A 21,596-nucleotide genomic window follows, 5' to 3' on the forward strand; every position below is an offset into this window, starting at 1 on the left:
TCACTCTTGACTTTTACCTTCATCAAGAGGCTTTTTAGTTCCTTTTCACTTTCTGCCATAAGGGTGGTGTCATCTGCATATCTGAGGTTATTGATATTTCTCCCGGCAATCTTGATTCCAGCTGTGTTTCTTCCAGTCCAGCGTTTCTCATGATGTACTCTGCATATAAGTTAAATAAGCAGGGTGACACTATACAGCCTTGACGTACTCCTTTTCCTATTTGGAACCAGTCTGTTGTTCCATGTCCAGTTCTAACTGTTGCTTCCTCCTTCATCAGTCACCAAAACTGCTGACTGAAGGGAAAAGAAAAAACAAGAAACCTCACAATCTAAGTTGTGAGTTATGTTCTATTTGGAGACCTCACTGGAAACTATAGCTTGGGAGACACCTCACAGATCACTCTGCAGGACTGTTCCAAAGAGGTGAAAGGAGGCCAGGATACATGGAAGTTTTTGCTGAAAAAAAAAAAAAAGGAAACGTGGTCACACATCAAAGGATTATCACTAATCACAAAAACAGATATCTCAAGGTTTAGTGTTTTTCTCAGGACCAGAAGGTGCAGGAGTCTGAGCGCATTAGAATCATTCCTTTCTTATGCATCGTAATGATCTAAAGCCAGTGCCCTGTCTTTCTCCATCGTGAATTCCCCTCAGGCTGCCCCACTGGGGGCTACTACAGTGGCTGAAGGCTTGATGGCCAGCAGCATTCATCGTTTACAGAAATGATTCACAATATTTTTTGTCCACAGGCCTATAGACAGTGGGTTTTGGTAAGTCAGTAAAAATTCCAGAGCCAATTTCAGGTGGGACGGAGCCCCAAGGGGGGCCTAGGGATCCAAGTCTCTGCATTAGCACTCCTGCCTAAGGGAAATTACTGATCTCCAGAGCTTTATTTTTTTAACTTAAAGGAAAGGTGCAGTGTACCACCCACTCTATGAGGACTAAGTGAGGCCTGATCCTTAGCTACCAATCACACCCCAAATCCACCCCACGTGCTAACTAAGGCACCCAGGGGGACAGACACACTTGGGCAATGAGGCCCCTCCAGAGGCCCAGGGTGTGAACAGCTGCACAGAGGGCTGTGTGCTGTCGAGTCAGCACCTTAGGAGGCAGGAGGGGGCGGTGGGCAGAGAAAGAAGGGGTCTCAGGTCCTGATGGATCAGAAGAAGGAAAATGGGGAGAGGTGGTCAGGACACAGGAGATGAGAAAACAAAGGATGACCAGGAAAGGGGCAAAAAGTAAAAAATGTAGAAAAGATGAGCGAAGCAAGAGAAAGAGGCAAAACAGAATGTGGAAAACCAAAGAAAACAGGATGAAGACAGAGCAGAAGTGGGGAATGGAACAGAAAGGAGAGTGAGATAAATGGGGAAGGATGTGAGGAGAGAGAGAGGGAGCCAGGAAGAGGGTGTCAGAGGTCGGTAAAGATACCCGCTGTGAGCAGAGGTGGTGAGGAGTCCCCGGGCTGGTCCTCAGTCCCTACAGAAACCTGGCGAGCCCAGTACACCAGGTCGGCCACGTAAATCAGCAGGTTGATGGCTGTCAGGATGGCCACGGCCAGTCGCTGGTCCCAGACACAAAGATAGTTGGTAAGTCTATGTTGACAGCTCACATCCCTGGACCTCTCGGGCTGCCCACCAAACTTTTCATCAAATTGGTCGAGTGGCCAGAGGACCAGAGCACCAATGTAGAGAAGGACAGACAGTAGGCTCAGCACCAGATGGAACATGGAGGAGGAGATGGGCAGCCGGTTCTCACAGTTAGCCAGGTTCAACAGGATGGTCACGATCCCCAGGATGAAGCAGATGGAGTACACGGCCACGCATGACACCAGCAATGGGTGGTCCATGTACAGGGAGGGATTGCTGATGAAGGGTAAGATGACACAGGCCACCAGTGTCTCTAGCATCTTGAGGAGGAATGGCAAGCTGCCTGTATAGCCAGTGAAATCACCTGTCTGGGGCCAGCCCAAGATCCAGATTGCTTCGGTGGCATAAGACACAGTAGAAATGAAGCAGAACGCAGTAGCAGCGATGGCGTGGTCCCAGGAGGGGGTGTAAAACAAAAACTGGACATAGGTAGCGGGGTAAATGATGGAGACCAAGAGGCAGAAGAGGGAGAGGTAGCAGGCATGGCAGAGGAGAAAATCCCCCCAAGAGAAAGAGAAGCGGTACTGTAGCGCCAGTGATTCGATTATGGGGATGATGAGGGTCACCAGGCAGCAGAAGCACAAGATAACAAAGGACCAGGTACTTGTGGGCACCGTCCAGCTGTCCAGGCTGCCCACTAGTGAGATGGCCACGCAGGTGGAGAGCAGCTGCAGTGTTCGGAGGAAGTAGCCCATGATGGCCCAGAAGTCCAGGCCTCAGGATGATTACATGGAGGTCACGATGGTCATGCAGGTCACCTTCACCTTCAGTATGAGAGTGGTCGTGGCTGAGGACCCGCCGGAGAAAGATCCAGCTTCAGAGGCGGATTAAGTCAGTTGCCAGGGAAAGGCTCAGGGCCCTGTGACGGCTGAGGCTCGGGATCTGTGGAGTTGGAACCAATGGCTCAGACACTCGAGTAACAGCACAGCCGCTCCAGAAGAGTTCTCACCACCCATCAGCCTTGGCCTTGTCAGGACACTTGTCTTATCCCAAAACTCCCAGCTGGGTTGGGTCTGGCTTCAAACCATGAACATATTTTTGCCCTTTAAACTGTGTCATTATCTACAGGAACACAGGGTAGGATGGGCTTTATCTGACATCCCAAGCCTTTCAGGCTCTGAAAATTAAAGTATTAAATAATTCATTTGGTAAAAGCATTTGACCTAAACATACATGAGACAATTAATGATCTTTATTTATTTCACTTGGGGTTTCCCCCGTAGCTCAAGGGTAAAGAATCTGCCTGCAATGCAGGAGCCTCAGGAAACGCAGATTCGATCCCGGGGTTGGGAAGATCCCCTGGAGGAGAGCATGGCAACCCACTCCAGTATTCTTGCCTGGAGAATCCTATGGACAGAGGAGCCTGGGCGGCTACAGTCCATAGCATCACAAAGAAGCGAACACGACTGAAGCAACTTAGCAAGCATGCATGCATTCATTTCACTTAGTGTGAAAGTTCAATTTAGGCAGTTGCACAAATACTAATGTGTTTAATTGCAAAGAGCTTTCAGTGTTATGTCATATACAGTGGATGCACCAGGTTATCTGTCTAGTGCTAAAAATCTCTGAATTCTGGAGCATATCTCAACTCTGACTCCAGAATTGAGACTGTAGAAAAGAGACTGTAGATTATACTGCTAACCCCATTTTACAAATGAGAAAACTAAGGCTGGAGGACTCAAGTGACTTCCCTGAGGTTAAAAGCTGAGGAGTGGGAACCCAGATAGTAATGCCAAAGCTGTGGTTTGAGCACTTCACTCTACAGCCCACGTGTCAGCAGGGCCTGTGGGTGGGTGGCCAGGACCAAGCCTCAGGGCTCTGCGACCCAGGACATGCCTTCAGGGCCACAGCCTCCTTCCACAGCAAACTAAGACACAGTGTCCCGGCCTGTCCTCCCTGCAGCATCACTAGAAGGAGCTGCCATCTGAGGGGACGCAGCTCCACTTGTAGGAGGGCAGCCTCAGAGGTGAACAGGGAGGAGCCCTGGGGTGAGAGCAAGGCCGTGGGGACATGAGATGATGTGGGAAGTAGGGACTGCTGTGAATCCCCTCCCTCAATTTTGCCTTCACATGTGACTCTTCCCCATTGAGGAGGGGAGCCCCCCAACCCAGCATGACTCCAAAGTGGAACGTCTTTGAAGAAACACAGAATAAATGAACATAATGTCTGACTCTTAAACTGCAAAACTGCCATCCGGATGTGAGTCTGAAAAGATCTAGAAGTAGTCCTACCTGAGTGAGGATTCTCCTGGCCTGGGAGACTACTTAGCAGCTTCCAAGCTGGGAAGAAGGGATTAGAAATGAACAAGGATGCTGTGTCTGATTCTGATGGGGGGCCTTTCAGGGCATCCCAGGGACAGGGTGGGGATTGACAGATGATTGGCCCTCTTTTAGGGGCAGAAGCTGAAAGAGGAGCCCCCTGCAGGACCCCTAAGAGGTGACAGCCTTGAGGTTGCACCCGTGACTGGGGTGGGGGCGGGGGGCAGAGTGGAGATGACTGGGGGGATCCCAGGGTTCCAGTGGCCCTGAGGCAGCGCAGTAGGTGTCTTCTGACCCAGAAGAGATGCAGGCATGGAGCCAACCTTCCCCATGGAGGAGGGGCCTGGACTGGAACTGAGAGAGGAGAACAGGGGCCTGAAGGGGTTTCAGGGCTGTGACAGGGACACGTGGCCAGAGTGGCAGGGACCCTGGAGACCATGGAATTGCCCAGGTCACCTGCCCAAGACAGGGCTGCAGTCCTGCCTCACACGGGGGCTCCTCTAGGGTCCAGTGTGTCGGGGGAGTGGGGCCTCTCCCAGCCCGCCCCCTCCTCAGGGACAGCTGCCCTGTTTCCAAGGGACTATTTGCTGACATGCCCCCAGGGCTGAAGGGCCAGCACCCTGATCCCCAGCAGCTTCCTGCCATAGTGATGGTGATGGTCAGACACTATCAACAGAGTTAAAACCTTGCTTGTTTTACAACCAAAGTCTTATGAATAGTTAAACACAGCTCCAGAGTTTGATGGACTGTTTTTATCTGTATTGATCTGTTTGATCAGTCCAAAAAATGGACTGTGTGGATCTGCCTGTTTTTGTCTGTTTCTATCTTAGTTCTTTCTCTAGAAATATATGACCAGTGACCTGTAGAATAATGACCCACTGATCTGGACAATGTAAGGACCACACTCAAGTTTAAAAGCCAGAAAGGTGTCTCGTGGTTAATGTAAAGTCTCTAAAAATAGAAGCACAGAGCACCTCCAGCAATGCAGCCTACAGCCTGCATCCCTTTCCTGTTTCCCTCCTTGTATAAATTCCGGCTCAACCTTGGAGTGCTGCGAGCTGGTTCTTTTGCACAGTGGTCTGCCTTCTCCCCCGGTTGCATCTTCCTTAAAATAAAGCTACTTTTCTTTTACTCAACACTTGTTTCTCAATACTGAGTTCTTATTCTGAGCAGGGTGACAATGTTGGCCATCCAGGCAGCAGTCATGTCCCTGGGGCTCCGGCCCCTCCCCCTCCTCCGGGGGCGACAAGGGTGGTGCCTCTGAGAAGGTCGAGGTGCCAGTTGCTCCCAGCGAGGATCTACAGGGATGTGCCAGTAGCTGCCAAATGTGTTAGTTTCCGAACTTGCCCTGTCCCTCCCGAGTCCTTCTGTTGCAGGAAGGCGGACCCCTTCCAGGGCCCGAAACTGGGCTCTTGTGTAACACTTGGAAATGAATTGTCTGAGGAGTCACATGCGCTGACAAAGCAAGAGATTTTTTGGGAAAGGGCACCCGGGTGGAGAGCAGGAGGGTAAGGGAACCCAGAACTGCTCTGTCACATGGCTCGCAGTCTTGGGTTTTAGGGTGATGGGATTAGTTTCTGGGTGGTCTTTAGCCAATCATTCTGACTCAGAGTCCTTCCTGGTGGTGCCTTGTTCAGCCAAGATGGATGCCAGAGAGAAGGATTCTGGGAGGTGGTCGGACACGTGGTGCCTCCTTTTGACCTTTCCCGAACTCTTCTGGTTGATGGAGGCTTATTAGTTCCCTGTTCCTTACCAGGACTTCCTGTCATAAAACAACTCATGGAAACATGGAAACAACTGTGGTGCCTGGCCAGGGTGGGCGGTTTCAGTCAGCGTGCTTCCCCTAACACTTCCTCACAGCCTGCTTTCACTTTCTGTTGAGAGAAGGAAACCGGCCTCTGAAGGAGCTGCGGAGCTGTTGACTGAGTGAGTAGAGGGGTGTGTACCTTGGAAGCCCCCTTCCCACCTGTTTGGGAATATTCTTTGCCCTTTGGAACTTTGGGGTCAATTTGGACAGAACAGGAGTGGGACCTGGCTTTTCTGTGACTCTGTACCAGTCTCTACCCAAGAGGGAATTTGCATGTTATTTGTAATCTGTTCCAGGGGAGTGGGTGAAGTGAAGTGGGGGGGCCTACATCCATCCAGTGGACTTCTAGAGTTTGTAGAAGTCCACTGGACACATCCTGGCAGGTTGGCAAAACTAGAGCTATGACCTTGTTTTAAAAAAGTCTTTTTTTAAATTGCAATACAGACTGGCCCATTCAGAGACCCCCTGAATGGGTCTCTAAATTCCTCCACTATTTGGACTTAGAACTAATTTGTCAAAGATCTGGTAAGTGGGAGGGAACTCCATGGGGAACAGGCCTTCCTGTTACTCCATAGTAACAGTAACAGGGCACTGAAAGGCAAAATTCTTCCAACAAGGACACTAAATTAAAGGCAAAAGGGAAACTAAACTGTGAAAAGCCTGCCCCCTTTACAGACGAGTCTTTGCAGGCGAGGGAGGGAAAAGAGGGGATCAGCTTCTTATGGATCTGAATTTCCCCCATCTCTGTGGTTCCTATCCTAATGCTCCAGGCAGGGGCTGCCTAGGTCTGCGCTCCCTTCCCCCAGTCTCTGGACGGAAGAAGAGTTCTATTGTTCTAACACCAGGGGAGTTCTAACCTGGGGCACCCCCCACCCCACCCCCTGCCCAGCATGAGAAAAAAAGGATCTGAAAGTTTCTTCCTTTAAGACCTGACAGGACACTCGGTTTGGTCAGGGTGTGTCCACTACAGGGGGAGGGGGAGGGAGAGGGTAGATTTCCAACAAGACAGTTCTCTGCAGGAGGTCTGAGTGCGAGAGGACAGCCAGTTGGCCATCATTGGATTTTGTTTTCCACCTCAAACCTACTAAACCATAAAAACACCAGTCCTCCGTACACAGGTGATCCAGAAAAAATGGTAGAAACGTTCATTAGTATTTTTTCTGACCCCCGCCCCCCCATTGTAGGCTGATGCACAGACATGGGCGATGATCGTGTTCACAGTGGAGATGCAGCACCTTGTTCCCGACACTGGTCTCTCAATGTTTGGCTTCCTGAGGGATAAGCAGACAAGCCCGAGTTGGGTAACATGGCTAAGGGGCTTCCAGAAGCTAAAAGAGGCGAAGAGGGACCCTTCCCTGGGGCATCAGAGACAGAGCAGCCCTGCTGACACCTTGTTTCAAAACTCTGACCTCCAGAACTGTGAGAGAATACACTGCTGTTTTAAGCCATCAGGCTTGTGATGATTTGCTGCAGTAGCCCTAGAAATTCAAGATGAATTTCCAGAAATGAAAAATAAATTCTTTGTCATATTTTTTTTTCAAGTTTTCAGAAAAGCTTGCTGACCTCCTACTCTAGAGCATGGTGGTCATGTGGATCCCAGGACCCCTGGTCATATCCTGTGTCCCCCAGTGTCTGAGACTCACAGGGGAGGGTCAACTGATCTAGAGAAGGCAGGTCAGTCCAAACACCCGCAGGAGCCAGGAGGGAAGGAAATAAGTAAAGGGGATGGAGAGCACTAGGGCCCCTGGAGAGGACCAGCTGCACCTCAAAAGTGTGGTGAAAAAGCAAGATGCCATGTGCATGACACGGTCTCATGTGTATAAAACTGGAAAATATATACAGATATGCCCTATAAACTCGTGTGCATATATGTACACACATGTCCAAATGTGATGTCAGAGCATGTGAAATGCGCTGAAGGCTGTACATGAGGTTGAGGACATGGATGCTCCCTGAATGGAGGGGCAGATGCTTCTGTGAGCAGGCAGGAAGCCTGGCCACACCCAAGAGGGGAAACAGGCACATGGGAGATGATCATAGTCCTAATTTTTGTCAGTTCAGTTATACATGAGAAAAAGAAAATATAGAAAATTAAACGGAGAATGAAAACAATATAAAGGAGACAGCAGCTGCTCAGCTCCAGTGACCCCCTTTTTAGGGAATGCAGCTCAGTGAAACCGGATCTCCTAAGGCTTGAAAAGGAGCTGGAAATCTGGCTTTTCATGTGAAATTGGAGCGCTGTGCAGCTACCAAACACTTGAGGAAAAAAATAATGTTGATTCTCTACCATCGCTTTCTGAAGGGAAACCAAACACACCCCTGGACCACCTCCAGTCCAAGCTGGTTTGCAGCCCCTGATCTGCAGCAAATCAAGCTGCATATGCTGATATCCAGAGTGGGGCCAGGGCCTTCTGGGTCCTTTGTGAGGGGGAGGGGGACAGGTAAATGGCATGGGTTGATTGTGCCATGCACCAGGGCTCTGATAAGCCCTTCACATGCTTCCATACATTTAATTAATGTAAAGTAGATACTAAAGCCCCCTGCACAGACGGCGAAACTAAGGCTCTGGTGAGTAACTTGCCCAGGTTCATCCAGCTCTGCGGGATCTCCCACAATCTCTCCCCTCTACCTTCTTTGCCCTTCTGGCACCTCCTCCTCCTTCCTCTGTCCTGACCATGACCTTCCTGGTTCCCTGTCTTCCAGTCCACACGTCTGGCTGCTGGGCAGGCAGGGCTCAGCCACATCCAGGCTGTACTCCGACGGGGGCACCATGTCCAGGATCACAGATTAGAGTGGAGGAGGGACTTCTGGGGAGACTCAGGCAAAGCTGCTGATTTCCAGGTCGGGGAACTGAGACCCAGAGAGGACACAGGCCTGACCCAGGGTCACACAGCAAGAACCTCATCCTCTCCTTCCCCAGCCCTCCCTCTGTGACATGAGAAGGATCCAAAGTTGTCTTTTAGTCTTAGGTGGAATCTCAGGGTGAGTTCAGGTAATTAAGCCAGGATCAAACTGGAGTACAGAGAGCATGACACCCCCAGCGTTCCTCACGCCAGTGCCCCTCCCCACCCTTGGCAGTGGGGGGAGGCTAGCAGGCTCCAGGGCTCCACTGGCGATTGGGGCTCAAGGAGCTTTGTGAGTCCAGGAAGGTTCTCAGGCTTTGCTTTGTGTTTCTCTTTCCAGCCTCAGCTTGTCCCAGGGTTTATTATCAGCAAGATGACAAGGCCCCTGATGGCAGGAAGCTGGCTGGGGCTCAGAGTGCTGGCCCTTCTGCCCTGGGGGCCTTTCAGCAAATAGTCCCTTGGAAACAGGGCGGCTGTCCCTGAGGAGGGGGCAGGCGGGGAGAGGCACACTCCCCCAACACTGGACCCTGGAGGAGCCCCTGTGTGAGCAGGACTGCAGCCCTGGCTCGTGGGACTGTCTTGGGCAGGTGACCTGGGCAATTCCGTGGTCTCTAAGGTCCATGCCACTCTAGCCATGTGTCCCTGTCACAGCCTGAAACCCCTTCAGGCCCCTGTTCTGTCTCAGTTCCAGTCCAGGCCCCTCCTCCATGGGAAGGTTGGCTCCATGCCTGCATCTCTTCTGGTCAGAAGACCCCTACTGGGCTGCCTCAGGGCCACTGGGACCCTGGGGTACCCCCAGTCATCTCCATTCTGCCCCCCCCCTCCCCCCCCCAAGTCCTGGGTGCATCCTCAGGGATGGCCCCTCCCAGGGGTCCTGCAGGGGCCTCCTCTTTCAGCTCCTGCCCTTAAAAGGGGGTGATCATCCATCCATCCTCACCCCCTCCCTGAGATGCCCTGGAAGACTCCCCATCAGAATCAGACACAGCATCCTTGTTCATTTCCAATCCCTTCTTCCCAGCTTGGAAGCTGCTAACCAGTCTCCCAGGCCAGGAAAACCCACACAGGTAGGACTACTCCTAGATCTTTCCAGACTGGCGCATGGATGGCTGCTTTGGAGCTTATGAGCCAAACATTATGTTAATTTGTTCTGTGATTTCTCCAAGACACTCATCCTTGGAGTCACGCTGGGTTGAGATATCCCCTCCCCAGTGGGGAAGAGTCACAGGTTGAGGCAAAAATGGGTGGAGGGGATTCACAACAGTCCCTACTTCCCATGTCATTCTGTTCCCACGGCCTTGCTCTCACCTCATGGCTCCTCCCTGTTCACCCCTGAAACTGCCCTCCTCTGGTTGGGGCTGCGTCCCCTCAGATGGCAGCTCCTTCTAGTGATGCTGCGGGGAGGACAGGCCGGGACACATCCTCCAAAAGACTACAATCCATAGTCTTTTTTCTGAAATCCCTTTGGGACAGATATGCTTCTGAATTCAGAAACTTTCTGCTTCCGACTAGTAACACGGTGCATCTACTCTATATGACATCACACCCCACTGGTGTCTAAAAACAATTTGTGATCAAACACATTCATTTTGGCAACTGTACTTTTGAACATTCACTTTCATTGAAATAAACAAAAGTCGTTAATTGTCTCAGGTCTGTTCAGGTCAAAATTTGCTACCAAACTATTTTTTTTTTTAATTCTTTTTCAATTTTGAGAATCATGAAGGTTTGTGATTGTAGAAAAGGAGCAGCATACTCTATATTCCTTTAAATAATGGTATCTAACACAAAGAAGGCGATTGCACCCCACTCCTGTATTCTTGCCTGGAAAATCCCATGGATGGAGGAGCCTGGTAGGCTGCAGTCCATGGGGTTGCTTAGAGTCAGACACAACTGAGCGACTTCACTTTCACTTTTCACTTTCATGCATTGGAGAAGGAAATGGCAACCCACTCCAGTATTCTTGCCTGGAGAATCCCAGGGACGAGGGAGCCTGGTGGGCTGTGGTCTAGGGGGTTGCACAGAGTCGGACACGACTGAAGTGACTTATAAGCAGCAGCAGCAGCAGCAGCACAAAGAGATAAAAATATATACACAGTTTTGATGCCACCCTCAATCTAGCTGTGAGGTTTAGGATAAAACAAGTCTCCTGAAAAAGCCACCAGTGATGTGTGGGGAGAATCATTCTGGAGTGGCTGTGCTGTTACCCAAGTGTCTGAGTCATTGGTTCTAACTCTACAGGTCCTGAGCCTCAGCCATCACAGGGCCCTGGGTCGTTTTCAGGCATCTGACTCAATCCATCTCCGGATCTGGATCTTTCTCTGGTGGATCTTCAGTGAGGACCACTGCCACAACCAGTGACCGTGACCTGTCTGACCATCACAGCACCATGGCCACCAGGTCCACATCCACAGACCAGGACTACTTGGCCTTGGTGTGGTTCTGCTTCCGCCTGCTGCAGTTGTTCTCCAGCTGTGTGGCCTTCTGGCTGGTGACTTCTGAAAGGAAGAGGGGCATAGGTTACAGGGACATAAATATCTGCGCCATGCTCATCTGGTTCCTCTCTTTGCCCATAAGCCTCATCGTAGTCATAGTTGAATTGTGTTATATCCAGTCCCACTTTCCTTTCTGGTACCACATGCCCCTCCCAGATGCCTGCTTCGCCACCCACGTCTGTCTCTCACTACTCGTCGTCCAGTCTATCCAGAGCCACCGGTTTTTGCCTTATGACCCTTTCATAGACCGGGTCAACGCTGCCCTATTATTCACCTACATTACGTGCTTCCTTTATGGTGTAGAACTGTCTTGCACGTGGAACTGCGACAAGCTCAAAGACCTCACCTGCGCTGTGTACACCACTCAGGGCGTGCTGAAGGTGCTGGAGATTTTTGTGACCTGTGTCATCTTCACCTTCATCAGCAACACCTCCCGGCACCCAAAGGAGCCAGCTCACGAGTGGTGTCTGGCCATCTATTGCATCTGCTTCACCCAGGCGGTTGTGGCCACGCTGCTGAACCTGGGCAACTGGGAGTACAGGCTGCCCATCCAGCTGACCCTGCTCTCTGTCCTCCTCTACTCCACGGCTTTGGTTCTCTGGTGGCTCTACCCAGTAAATGAGGCGATTGAGGACAAGCCCGAGGGATTCTGGGTCATGTACACGTTGGGGCTCACCCACTGCTCGAGCCTCAGGGACTATCGACCGGCTGTGGCCATCCTGACAGCCATCAACCTGCTGATTTATGTGGCCGACCTGGTGATCTCAGCCAGCTAGGTTTTGTCAAGGACTGAGGATCAGCCCTCTTGTCAATGGAGGTTTCTATACTGAGCTCTGATGTCGTCTTCCTGGCTCCCCTTCTCACATTCTTTCCCGTTCATCTCTCTCTCTTTTCTGTTTCCTTCTCTCCATATGCTCTTTGTCCTGTTTTATGTGTTTGCTCACACCCTGTTTTGTCTTTCTCTTGCTTCTCTCATCTTTTCTACATTTCCTGCTTTTGCCCCTTTTCTGATCATCCTTGGTCTCCTATGTCCTGACCTCCTCTCCCCATTTTCCTGCTGATCCATCAAGATCAGATTCCTTCCTTCTCTGCCCACCACCGCCTCCCACCTCTTAAGGTGCTGACTTCACAGCACACACCTCACTGTGTGGCTGTTCACACCCTGGACATCCGGAGGGGCCTCGTTGCCAAAGCAAGTCTGTACCCCTGGCAGTGCCTTAGTTGGTGTGTGTGTGTGAGTTTAGGGGTGGCATGGGTAACTAGGCTGCTGCTGCTGCTGCTAAGTCGCTTCAGTCGTGTCCGACTCTGTGCAACCCCATAGACGGCAGCCCACCAGGCTCCCCCGTCCCTGGGATTCTCCAGGCAAGAACACTGGAGTGAGTTGCCATTTCCTTCTCCAATGCATGAAAGTGAAAAGTGGAAGTGAAGTCTCGCAGTCGTGTACGACTCTTTGCGACCCCATGGACTGCAGCCTACCAGGCTCCTCCATCCATGGGATTTTCCAAGCAAGAGTACTGGAGTGGGGTGCCATTGCCTTCTCCGGGGTAACTAGGCATTGGGCCTCAATTATCTGAGTGGAAGGCGGGTGTACAGTGTGCCCTCCCTTCAATTAAAAAAAAAAATCTCAAGAGGTCAATTATTTCCAGCGGGCAGAAGTCTTAAAACAGAGACCCTGGATTCCAGGGCCCCACCTGGTGTTCAGCCCCTTTGAGGTCGGCTCCAGAATTTTTGCAGGCTCACTAAACACCTGCTGCCTAGAGGGTATCTTAGAGGAAGCCAGGGGTGAATGCCTTCCATCCCAACTACTCTATAGGGAATCAAAAAAAGGAGCTGGTGAAGAACCCCAGGATCTTGAAGACACCTGTTTGCAGCGTTGGTGAGGGGCAGCGATGTGGCCCTCCTGCCCCAGTGTTCAAAACAGCTTGTCCTGCCTCTGCAGGGAGAAGAGCATGGCCACTGCAGCCTTAAAGGTGATGTTAGCCTGAGATTTTTTTTTTTTCTATCTTCTAATTAGGAGGGCAAAAATTACTGGGTAACCCTGTACTTAAAGGGGGAAGTTTCTTTTCAAATTTTCTTGGGCAGGTGGTTTGTAGGGGTGGGGGTTGCTGCTTCCATTGTCAAAGCAACTGCAGTGCTTGAGTGCAAGGGGACACACACTTGTGTGTTTCTGTGTGCCAATTGCTTTCTGCTGCTGTTTCTTGGTTCTATGAGACTCAGGCATAATATGATCTAGATCAGTGCATATAATTTTTAAAAATTCCCTGGAGCTTCTGGCTCCCATCAGCTCCTGATGTCAGTCAGAGAGAAAAGGCTTGTCCCCTTGCCTATATCCACTGTCCCTTTTAAATCCCAATGTAACGATGAGAGAATCAAAATAAAAAATGTGAGAAAGACATTCACATATTCTAAATGCTCCAATTTGTCTAGACTACTGAAGAGTCCAGCCAATTTCCACCCTCACCCAAATTTGTTTCTGGAAGCCCCTCCCACTGACTCCCCATCCACACCTGGATAAAAGCCTTGGGGTGTGGCCCAGCCTGTGACACAAGATGGGGGGGGGGGTCCCACCTCAATGCCAACATCCTGGCCCCCTAACTCTTAAAGGAGCCTCTCCAGAAAGGTGTGTCCTTGTGTGTGTGCTCAGTGCACATGTGTGTGCATGGTGTGGGCCCATGTGCTCCCCTGTATTGAGACCAGCAGCCCTTTGCAGTAACTGGTGGCTGCGAAGACCCCACAAGTCTTCTGTCCTCAACCACAAAGCCTCAGACCCAGCGCCCTAGTGTCACCAGGGCCAGAGGTGCCAGGAAAGTGGAGTTGTGAGGGAGGCTCAGGGGAAGGCCCCCCACTGCTGCCACTCTCTCCTGGACTGGGATGAAGCATGTGATCTTCACCCAGGGGCAGGTGGGGTGGAGCAGGGGGCATTCCCAGGAGGTAGTCTCCATGGCAGGCAAATCTTAAGAAGCATTGAAATAAAATTAACATTTTAAGGAAAGACAAGAGGAATTTAAACATAAACTTTTGGTTAAATACTGCAGAGATCACATGAAATAAGCACTGAAAAGTGTCCACTGGATGTGACCATTTGAAAGTCATTGACAGCCTTGCTTAGAGCTTTTTTATGAAGTTCTCAGGACAGAAGCCAGTGCATTGGAGACAGATAAAGAGAAGGAAAGACAGTAAATATGGTTTCTCCTGGGGCAGCTAGTGTCTGTAAGGGGAAAGAGAGGGTCACAGTTGGAGAGGAGCCAAGGGTCAAGGGAACCTAGATGGTAAGTTTGCAAAAAGCCATTTATTATTGCTTGACTTCAACCCAAAGGAACATCCAAATACTGACACAAGGCCCAAAGGGGAAAATATTTTTTAATGCCCAGAGCATGATAAAATGTGAATCACGGTGACAGTGTATGAAATCATTTAGGTAAATAGGAGATACGTTAACTTGTTATCAAACAGTCTGAATGGTCCAACTGTTTTGGAGTCAGAATAGGAAATAAAGAGAAAGAGGATAAAGGTTATTAATGTGAAGAAACTTGTGATTATCACTTCAGAGTTACTTACTTCATGAACTCAATTCTTCTGTACAGTATATTGGACAGTAGATGCATGCGGCTATTTAATTTTTTTTAATCATATCCTTTTGTTTTATTTATTTATTTATTTTAGCCAAGCCATGCAGCATGTGGGATCTTCGTTCCCCAAATGGGAACTGAACCTGTGCCCCCTGCAGTGGAAGTGCAGAGTCTTAACTACCAAGGAAGTCCCCTAATTTTTAACTAAATAAAATTAAATAGATTGAAACATGTAAGTCTTCAGTCCTACCAGCCACATTTCAAGCACCATATACCTACATGTTGTTAGAGGCTACTGTATTGAACAAGACAGGTATAGAATATTTCTATCATTGCAGAAAGTTCTACGGGGGACTTCCCTGGTGGTCCAGTGGTTAAGAATCTACCTTGCAATGCAGGGAATGTGGGTTCAATCCCTGGTTGGGGAAGTAAGATTCCACATGTCTCAAAGCAACTAAGCCTGCATGCCATAACTAGCGAGCCCACGTGCATCAGCTAGAGACTCCATGCACCACAGCCAAAGATCCCAAGTGATGCAATGAAGACCTGATGAGGCCAAATAAATGAATAAATACATATTTTAAAAAGTTCTGCTGACTGCTCTGCTTCATATATTCCAAGGCCGTATAGTTAGATGCATATATGTTTGGGCTTGTTATGTCTTCTTGTTCACTTTCTCAATTCAAAAACTATCTCCTTGTCCCTTGTAATGTTTATTACCCTAAATTCTGTTTCTCAGAATTTAAATTTGCAATCTGGGCTTTAGTTAATGAATTTACATTTACCTAAAATATCTTTTTCCACATTGTTTCCTTGCCACACTTGAACTTTACACAATCTACATGGATATTTCAGTGTTTTTGCTAATTGAGGTGATAAGGGAATAACTTTCCTGAAACAGTCCACTAAAAATTCATACAGGTTGATTCAGGTCAGTTTCATTTTTATCTAGCAATTTCTTTTCTGCTCTTGTTAATTTCTTATTGAATTTCCCCTTGGGAAATAGTCTAAAAATACCTATTTCCTTAAAAACAATCAGTCCTTCTGGTAGGCTGGAAAAATATTTCTTGGAGAGATAACCTTGTCAACTCCTGTATCCTGTGAATGTTATTTATTTGGGAAAAAAAAAAAAAAGATCTTTGCAGATGTGACTAAATTAAAATGAGCAGAGAAGGGAGGAGGAGGCCAATATTGGGGTGGGTGGTGGGGCAGAAGAAAATGGGGTCAGGTTCCACATAAGGGGAAAGTATTGAAGAAACTGGGGCCTTGTAACCTGGACAGTCAAGAACTCAGGGTTGAGATGGAGACATGAGGATGAGGTGAAGATGGGTGACAGGTCACCATGTGGAAGTGACACTGGATTTATCCTGGCTGGAAACTTCAGTAGGGAAAGCCTTGTGTATAAACCAGGGACTCAACCCTCCAAGCAGTGCTTTCCAGACTATGACTCCTCTGTCCTTGGGCACATCTAGGACGGGGTCCACGGCCCAGGTGAAAAGAGTCAGGTGGCAGGTGGGAGGTGGGCTAGGATTCAGGGCTCAACCTGGTGTCCTGTGGTCCAAACACAGCCCCAAACATGTTCCCACGGGCCAGCGTTTCTTCACAGACACCATCAGCTGGGCTGAGAGGCACCTGCGCAGTGCAGCCTGCATTCTCAGTCCTGACAAGCATCAGGCTGGGGTCACTCACTTGTTCCTGGGTCAACCGCTTAGGCATTGGGGGTGGTGAGCCTTGGAGCAGAGGTCCTGACCACACTCATCATCCTCCCCATTTCTAGGTTCACATGCAGCCCCCTTGAGGCAGGAGGGGATGCACAAATGTCTTCCCACAGGCTCAGGTGAGAGCACATCCCAGCCAGGACTGCCATGCCAGATGCACTCCCCTCTCACCCCACACACACACTAGAGACTCCCCACAGGCTGTTCCTCCTTCCTCTCCTCCCGCTGCCATCCTGCTGGGTTTATCCCGGTCTCCAGGGACTGGTTCCTACCACCCAGGACGGCAGAGTCACTCATGGAGCCTCCTGCCCTGCAGCAGACTGTCCCCAGGATGTTGAAGGCTTGAGAAGGGCACAAGGACAGGTGTTCTGTGAGCCGAGATGAAGGACAACATGGGGACACACACCCTCCCCCTGGCCCAGGACAGAATGGCAGAAGCAATGGAGCAGAGAGAAGGTGGGGGGTGGATGGTGAGAAGAGGGGCTGGGGAACTAATCTGGAGAAGCAGAGTAGGGCAGCTAAAGGGCTTGGGAAGAAACCACCGAAAGGCGAAGGGTGTTGAGAAGCACAGCTCTCCCTTCTCCCTGTTGCCTGGAGTGGACCCTGATCTGCTCTTTTCAGAACTGAGGGCAGAAGAGCAGGAGGCAGTGACCTCCATGCAGATGCCTGAAAGGCTAGAGCAGAGTTCAGCATGAGCCCAGTTGTTTCCATGGTGGCTACGGAGTCGGGACTCTTATCCCCATTTCACAGAGGAGACGACTGAGGCAGGAGTTGCCCAGATATGAGTAGAGCCATAGGTGACAGCAGGGCTCCTGGGTTGTCCCAAATCTGCTCTCTGAGGAGTTGCTCCCAGTGGTCTGCTGGGGAGGACAGAGCAGGGGCTCAAGAGCCAGGCTGGGGTCACTGGAGGACTGTGGAAGATGACATGTGTGAAGCACAGAGCCCAGAACCAGTCACAAAGCAGCCCCTCAACAAACATCACCTCCCATGCCTCCTTCTATCACAGCCTCAGTGAGAAAACCCAGCATTTGCAGCATCAACCCCAGGTGTGTGGGGGCCCAGCTAGGTCAGGGGTCCAGAGGGGCAGCAGGGGTGGCTCTGCCTTTATTAGGAACAGGGATGATGGTGCTGTTCATAGGTCCCCACCACCCCCAGCCTGGTGCTGGGCACCCTGCCTATGGGGGACCTCAGCCCCCTCCTCAGCCCTTTGATGGACAGGACCTGAGCTCACAGAGGTAGACACGGAGTCAGGTGGGCTGACTGGGGTCTCTCTAGAGCATCAGCCTGTGCTTCCCACGTGTCAGCGCTTCCCCTACTGAGAGCTGGGTGTGCAGGAGGCACAGAGTTCATGTTTGAGAAGTGCTGCCTACATCAGGCTACTGTGCTGTGCAGCCACGGATGAGCCACTGGCCTAAAGGCTGAGCACCTCCAAGGGGCCTCCTGTCACTGGTCCAGCCTCACCCCTACCATCTCCTTGGGCTGCCTGTTCGTGCAGAGAGAGGACATAGCCCTGCAGAACATGTCCTAAGTAGCCCACTGAAGGGATGAGGGGCTCCAGGTGAGGTTAAGAACCCAAGGGATTGAAATCCAAGTTCAAACTTTGGAGAAGGAAATGGGAACTCACTTCAGTATTCTTGCCTGGAGAATTCCATGGACACAGGAGCCTGGCAGACTACAGTCTATGGGGTCACAATGAGTCAGACATGACCGAGCGACTAACAGTTTCATTTTCACTTTCATGACACCAAACTACTGTGCTTTTCACTCGGGGGGTTGGGGGGGTAGGGGGGTTGCTGCTTTACAACAGCAATGCCTGCTATTTGTACCACTGAACCAGGTGACGTAGGTGGTACCACCTGGGAACCAGGTCTGGGAGAGTAGGGATGTGTAGCCCGACCTCTCAGGGTTCTCTCCTGTTCTGGCTCTAGAGTTTAGGGTCATGAACTCTGTTGTTACTATTATTATTTTAATGAACTTTGGAAGCTCTTGGGTTGGGTGGGGCTGCCTGTCTTGCTGTGAGTGGCCACCAAGGGAGAGCCCTTGATGATAGGTTGCTGCTGAACCACGAAAAGACGCTGGGATTCTTGGCCTCCAGAGGAGAAGAATTCAATCCAGGACCAGAGATGAGGCTTAATAGCTCAGAGCTTTTGTATAATAACGTTTTATTAAAGGATAAAAGAGATAGAGAAAGCTTCTGACATACGTATCAAAAGGGGGCAGAAAGAGTACCCCCCTGCTAATTTTTAGCTGGATGTTATATATAGTCACTAGCAGTCTGTTAATGAAAGAATGGAATGTCTTAAAACTCAGAGACTGGCACCAGGCCCCTCATCCATAAGATGTATTTGGGGATGTATTTGCTGCGGCCTGGCCTGGAGGGTGACCCCAGGCTCCTGACTCCTAGCCCCTAGTTCCTTCCAGGGCTTCAGGCTTCCTCAAAAGGACAGGAACCAGGATTCCCAAAGGAAAACTTTTCCCAAAGGAAATCTCTAACTCAACCTCCAGCTTTGGCTCTGGGGTTTGGATGTCCCCAGGGGAGGGAAAAGCTAGGGAAGCCTCCTTACCTCCCAGGTAGGTGCTGAGGTGAGCGAGTGTCAGGACCCAGAGGGTAGCATGTGCCGTGGCACCAGCCCCATCTCGAGCTCCACGCCTCCTGCACAGCCAGCTCTCAGTGGAGGAAGCATGGTCATGGGGGAGGCACAGGGGCTTCCATCTCCACGTCTGAGTCTCCAAGACTGGCAAGTCCAGGGGCCCTGGGAAGAGGGGGGCTGGGAAGGACCAGGGGTCTCTGGCACCCCTCCCCCATCTAGCAGATGAGAAAACTGACTCAGCAGCAGTGAGTGCCCTCCTCAGGGGAATGGGGCAGGTTTGTGCAGAACGAGGGTGGATGGGGCAGAATCCCAGCCTGGAGGATGCCGCTGCCACACTTGTCACAAGCACTGTGGGGCCGTGGACAGACAGCTGGCCTGGGGACAGGACACCTGGTCCTGACTCTGACTCTGCCACACGCAGGGTGACTCTGGACACGTCCTGCCCCTCCCTGGGGTCCAGCTGTACCTCCCTTATGACGAGAGGGTTGAACTAAGCAGAGGACCTTTACACTCTCTTTTGAGCTCCACAGTGAGGGGACTGGACCAGCCTTGGAATTGTGACAAATGACACTTAACCCCCCAGCAGGGTGGATGGAGCAGCCGCCCTCATGAACCATGAGGCTTAGACAGTGAGCCCCTCAGGTGAGCCCACCCTGGGCAGTTCTTTTACTAAAGCAGAGAGGCACCTTCATCTTCCTGGGAAGTGAGGTCCCAGGGTTGTTTTCAATTTGATTTAGGAAAATAGAAGAATGTAAAAATCCTGTACCTAGACTTACAGGGGTAAATGCTCACTTGCTTTTCTCAATGAAAAAAAAATTAATCACTAGTCAATCTAAGAAAGAAACCAAAAACTTTATTCAAGCCAACCTGACAACTATAACCCAGGTCCTAGTTTTCAGTAAACTGAGAACTGTTCTGAAGCCATAAGGCAGGAGATTAGTATGTACGTGATTTGGGGGAAGGGGAACATGCAAACAAGCACATGGCTTGGAAGAGGCTTACTGCTGTTCCTAAGCAAAAATACTTTAGCTAAAGGCTTTCATGCTTTTCTAAGTATGAGAAGATGCAAGAACAGAGTTCATAAAAATTTCTCCTAAAAAGCTATCACTATCTGAGGGCAGGTTCTCCCGGTTTTCCCAGAGCACAAAATGCCTCATCCTGAGTTTCCCCCTGAATTCCTTCCAGGATCAACTATAGGTCGGTGACCACAGTGGCTAATGACTTGATTCTTGTACAGCTGGTGATGGGCGACATTCTTTACTGCACAATTCCCTTCCTTTTGATCTTAATTTCAAACAAGGTTTGGGAGGCTTTTTTGGCCAATTTGTCCCAGGGTTCTAGGAATGCTCATTCCAAAATCAATCCAGGATTTTGTTGTTAGGCCACTGAATGCGCTGTTACTCACCCACTCCTGGTAACAGTAGCCAAATCCTCTGGAGCACCTGCCTTACTAGTCTGTCAGCTCCAGGAAACGGCTCCCTCTTGTTGCCTCTTTCCTTTCTGTATCCAGAGTCACACTATTACAATCATGGATCTTATAGAACTTTACATCAGATCAGTCATTTCAAGTCCCTTGGTCATCATGATTGTTTATTATAGGCTCAATCACTCATTTGTTAATGCAAGAAACAAGAGTCTTGTAAAATAGGCAGGATAAGTAACACAGCTAACGACATTAATAAGGTCCTAAATAAGTAAGTAGTAGTACCTTCTAAGGAGTTACATGCATGCACCAGAGAAACTCAACTTTATGTTTGAGTAGGTATTTCTGCCCTTGAGTAGGGCTGGTTAACACATAATACAGATGCACAAAGCATACTAGAATGGAGGGAAGAGGCCGAAAAAGACAGAGAAAATTTTTATTTTTAAATTTTTCTTATCTTGCTTTAAAATACAACTTTTATTTCAGTCCTTCTTAGGATTTCACCGTGATGTGGACGGCCTCCTGGGAGCCCTCCCCCTGCACCCCACCTGCCTCTGGGTGAAGATCACATGCTTCATCCCAGTACAGGAATGAGGGGCAGCAGAGGGGGGTCTTTCCCCTCCCCTCCCCAACAGCTCTGCTTTTCTGGCTCCTCTGGCCCTGGTGACTCTAGGAGGCTGAGCTCGAGGCTTTGTCATTGAGGACAGGAGATTGAGGGGCCTTCACAGCCACCGGTTACTGTAAAGGGCTGTGGTCTCAATGCAGGGAAGCACATGGTCACACACACATGTATACACACATACCTGCACTGAGCATACACACAGGCACACACCTTTCTGGAGAGGCATCCAAGTGCTGTCATGGCCCCTTTAAAGGTTAGAGGAAAAGATGCTGGCACTGGGGTGGAGCCCAACCTCTTGTGTCACAGGCTGGGCCACACCCCCAGGCTCTGGTCCAGTTGTGGATGGGAGTCAGTGGGAGGGGCTCCCAGAGACCTAGCTTTGGTGAGGGTGGGAATTGGCTAGGACCTTCAGAGCTCTAGACAAGTTGGGCGCAATTAGACTATGTGGATTTGGTTCTGGAGTTTTTTGTCTTTGTCTTTTTCTTTCACTTTTATGAGGTTGAAAAGCTACATTATGAATGTGGAAGAAGGGACAATGCTATTCTCAATGACTGACAGCAGAGGCTGATGGGAACCAAAAGCTCTGGGAATAAAAAAAAAATTGTATGCATTTTATAGATCACATTAT

At 50.0% G+C, this 21,596-nt stretch overlaps 3 protein-coding genes across 3 annotated transcripts in view; 2 read left to right on the forward strand and 1 right to left on the reverse strand.

The window, feature by feature from the left end:
- Nucleotides 1–1,407: 1,407 nt before the first annotated feature.
- On the reverse strand, nucleotides 1,408–2,348 carry LOC133234725 (myeloid-associated differentiation marker-like). Its single transcript, XM_061395615.1, has one exon. It carries the CDS (start codon nucleotides 2,338–2,340, stop codon nucleotides 1,408–1,410), a length of 933 nt encoding a protein of 310 aa, XP_061251599.1. The 5' UTR covers nucleotides 2,341–2,348.
- A 3,463-nt stretch (nucleotides 2,349–5,811) lies between these two features.
- LOC133234162 (myeloid-associated differentiation marker-like) overlaps nucleotides 5,812–21,596 on the forward strand; it is a 58,493-nt gene continuing 42,708 nt past the window's right edge. Inside the window, exon 1 of the mRNA XM_061394386.1 lies at nucleotides 5,812–5,829. The gene's annotated coding sequence lies outside the window, so the exon portion shown is untranslated. The remainder of the gene's footprint in view (nucleotides 5,830–21,596) is intronic.
- On the forward strand, nucleotides 10,940–11,821 carry LOC133234726 (myeloid-associated differentiation marker-like). The gene has a single exon (XM_061395616.1). It carries the CDS (start codon nucleotides 10,940–10,942, stop codon nucleotides 11,819–11,821), a length of 882 nt encoding a protein of 293 aa, XP_061251600.1.

Source organism: Bos javanicus, chromosome 21 (assembly GCF_032452875.1).
Source record: "Bos javanicus breed banteng chromosome 21, ARS-OSU_banteng_1.0, whole genome shotgun sequence".
NCBI lineage: Eukaryota > Metazoa > Chordata > Mammalia > Artiodactyla > Bovidae > Bos > Bos javanicus.

Bases quoted from the DNA above. Each gene is read 5' to 3' on its own strand.
- LOC133234725 (XM_061395615.1), bottom strand. From the start codon at position 2,340: ATGGGCTACTTCCTCCGAACACTGCAGCTGCTCTCCACCTGCGTGGCC.
- LOC133234726 (XM_061395616.1), top strand. From the start codon at position 10,940: ATGGCCACCAGGTCCACATCCACAGACCAGGACTACTTGGCCTTGGTG.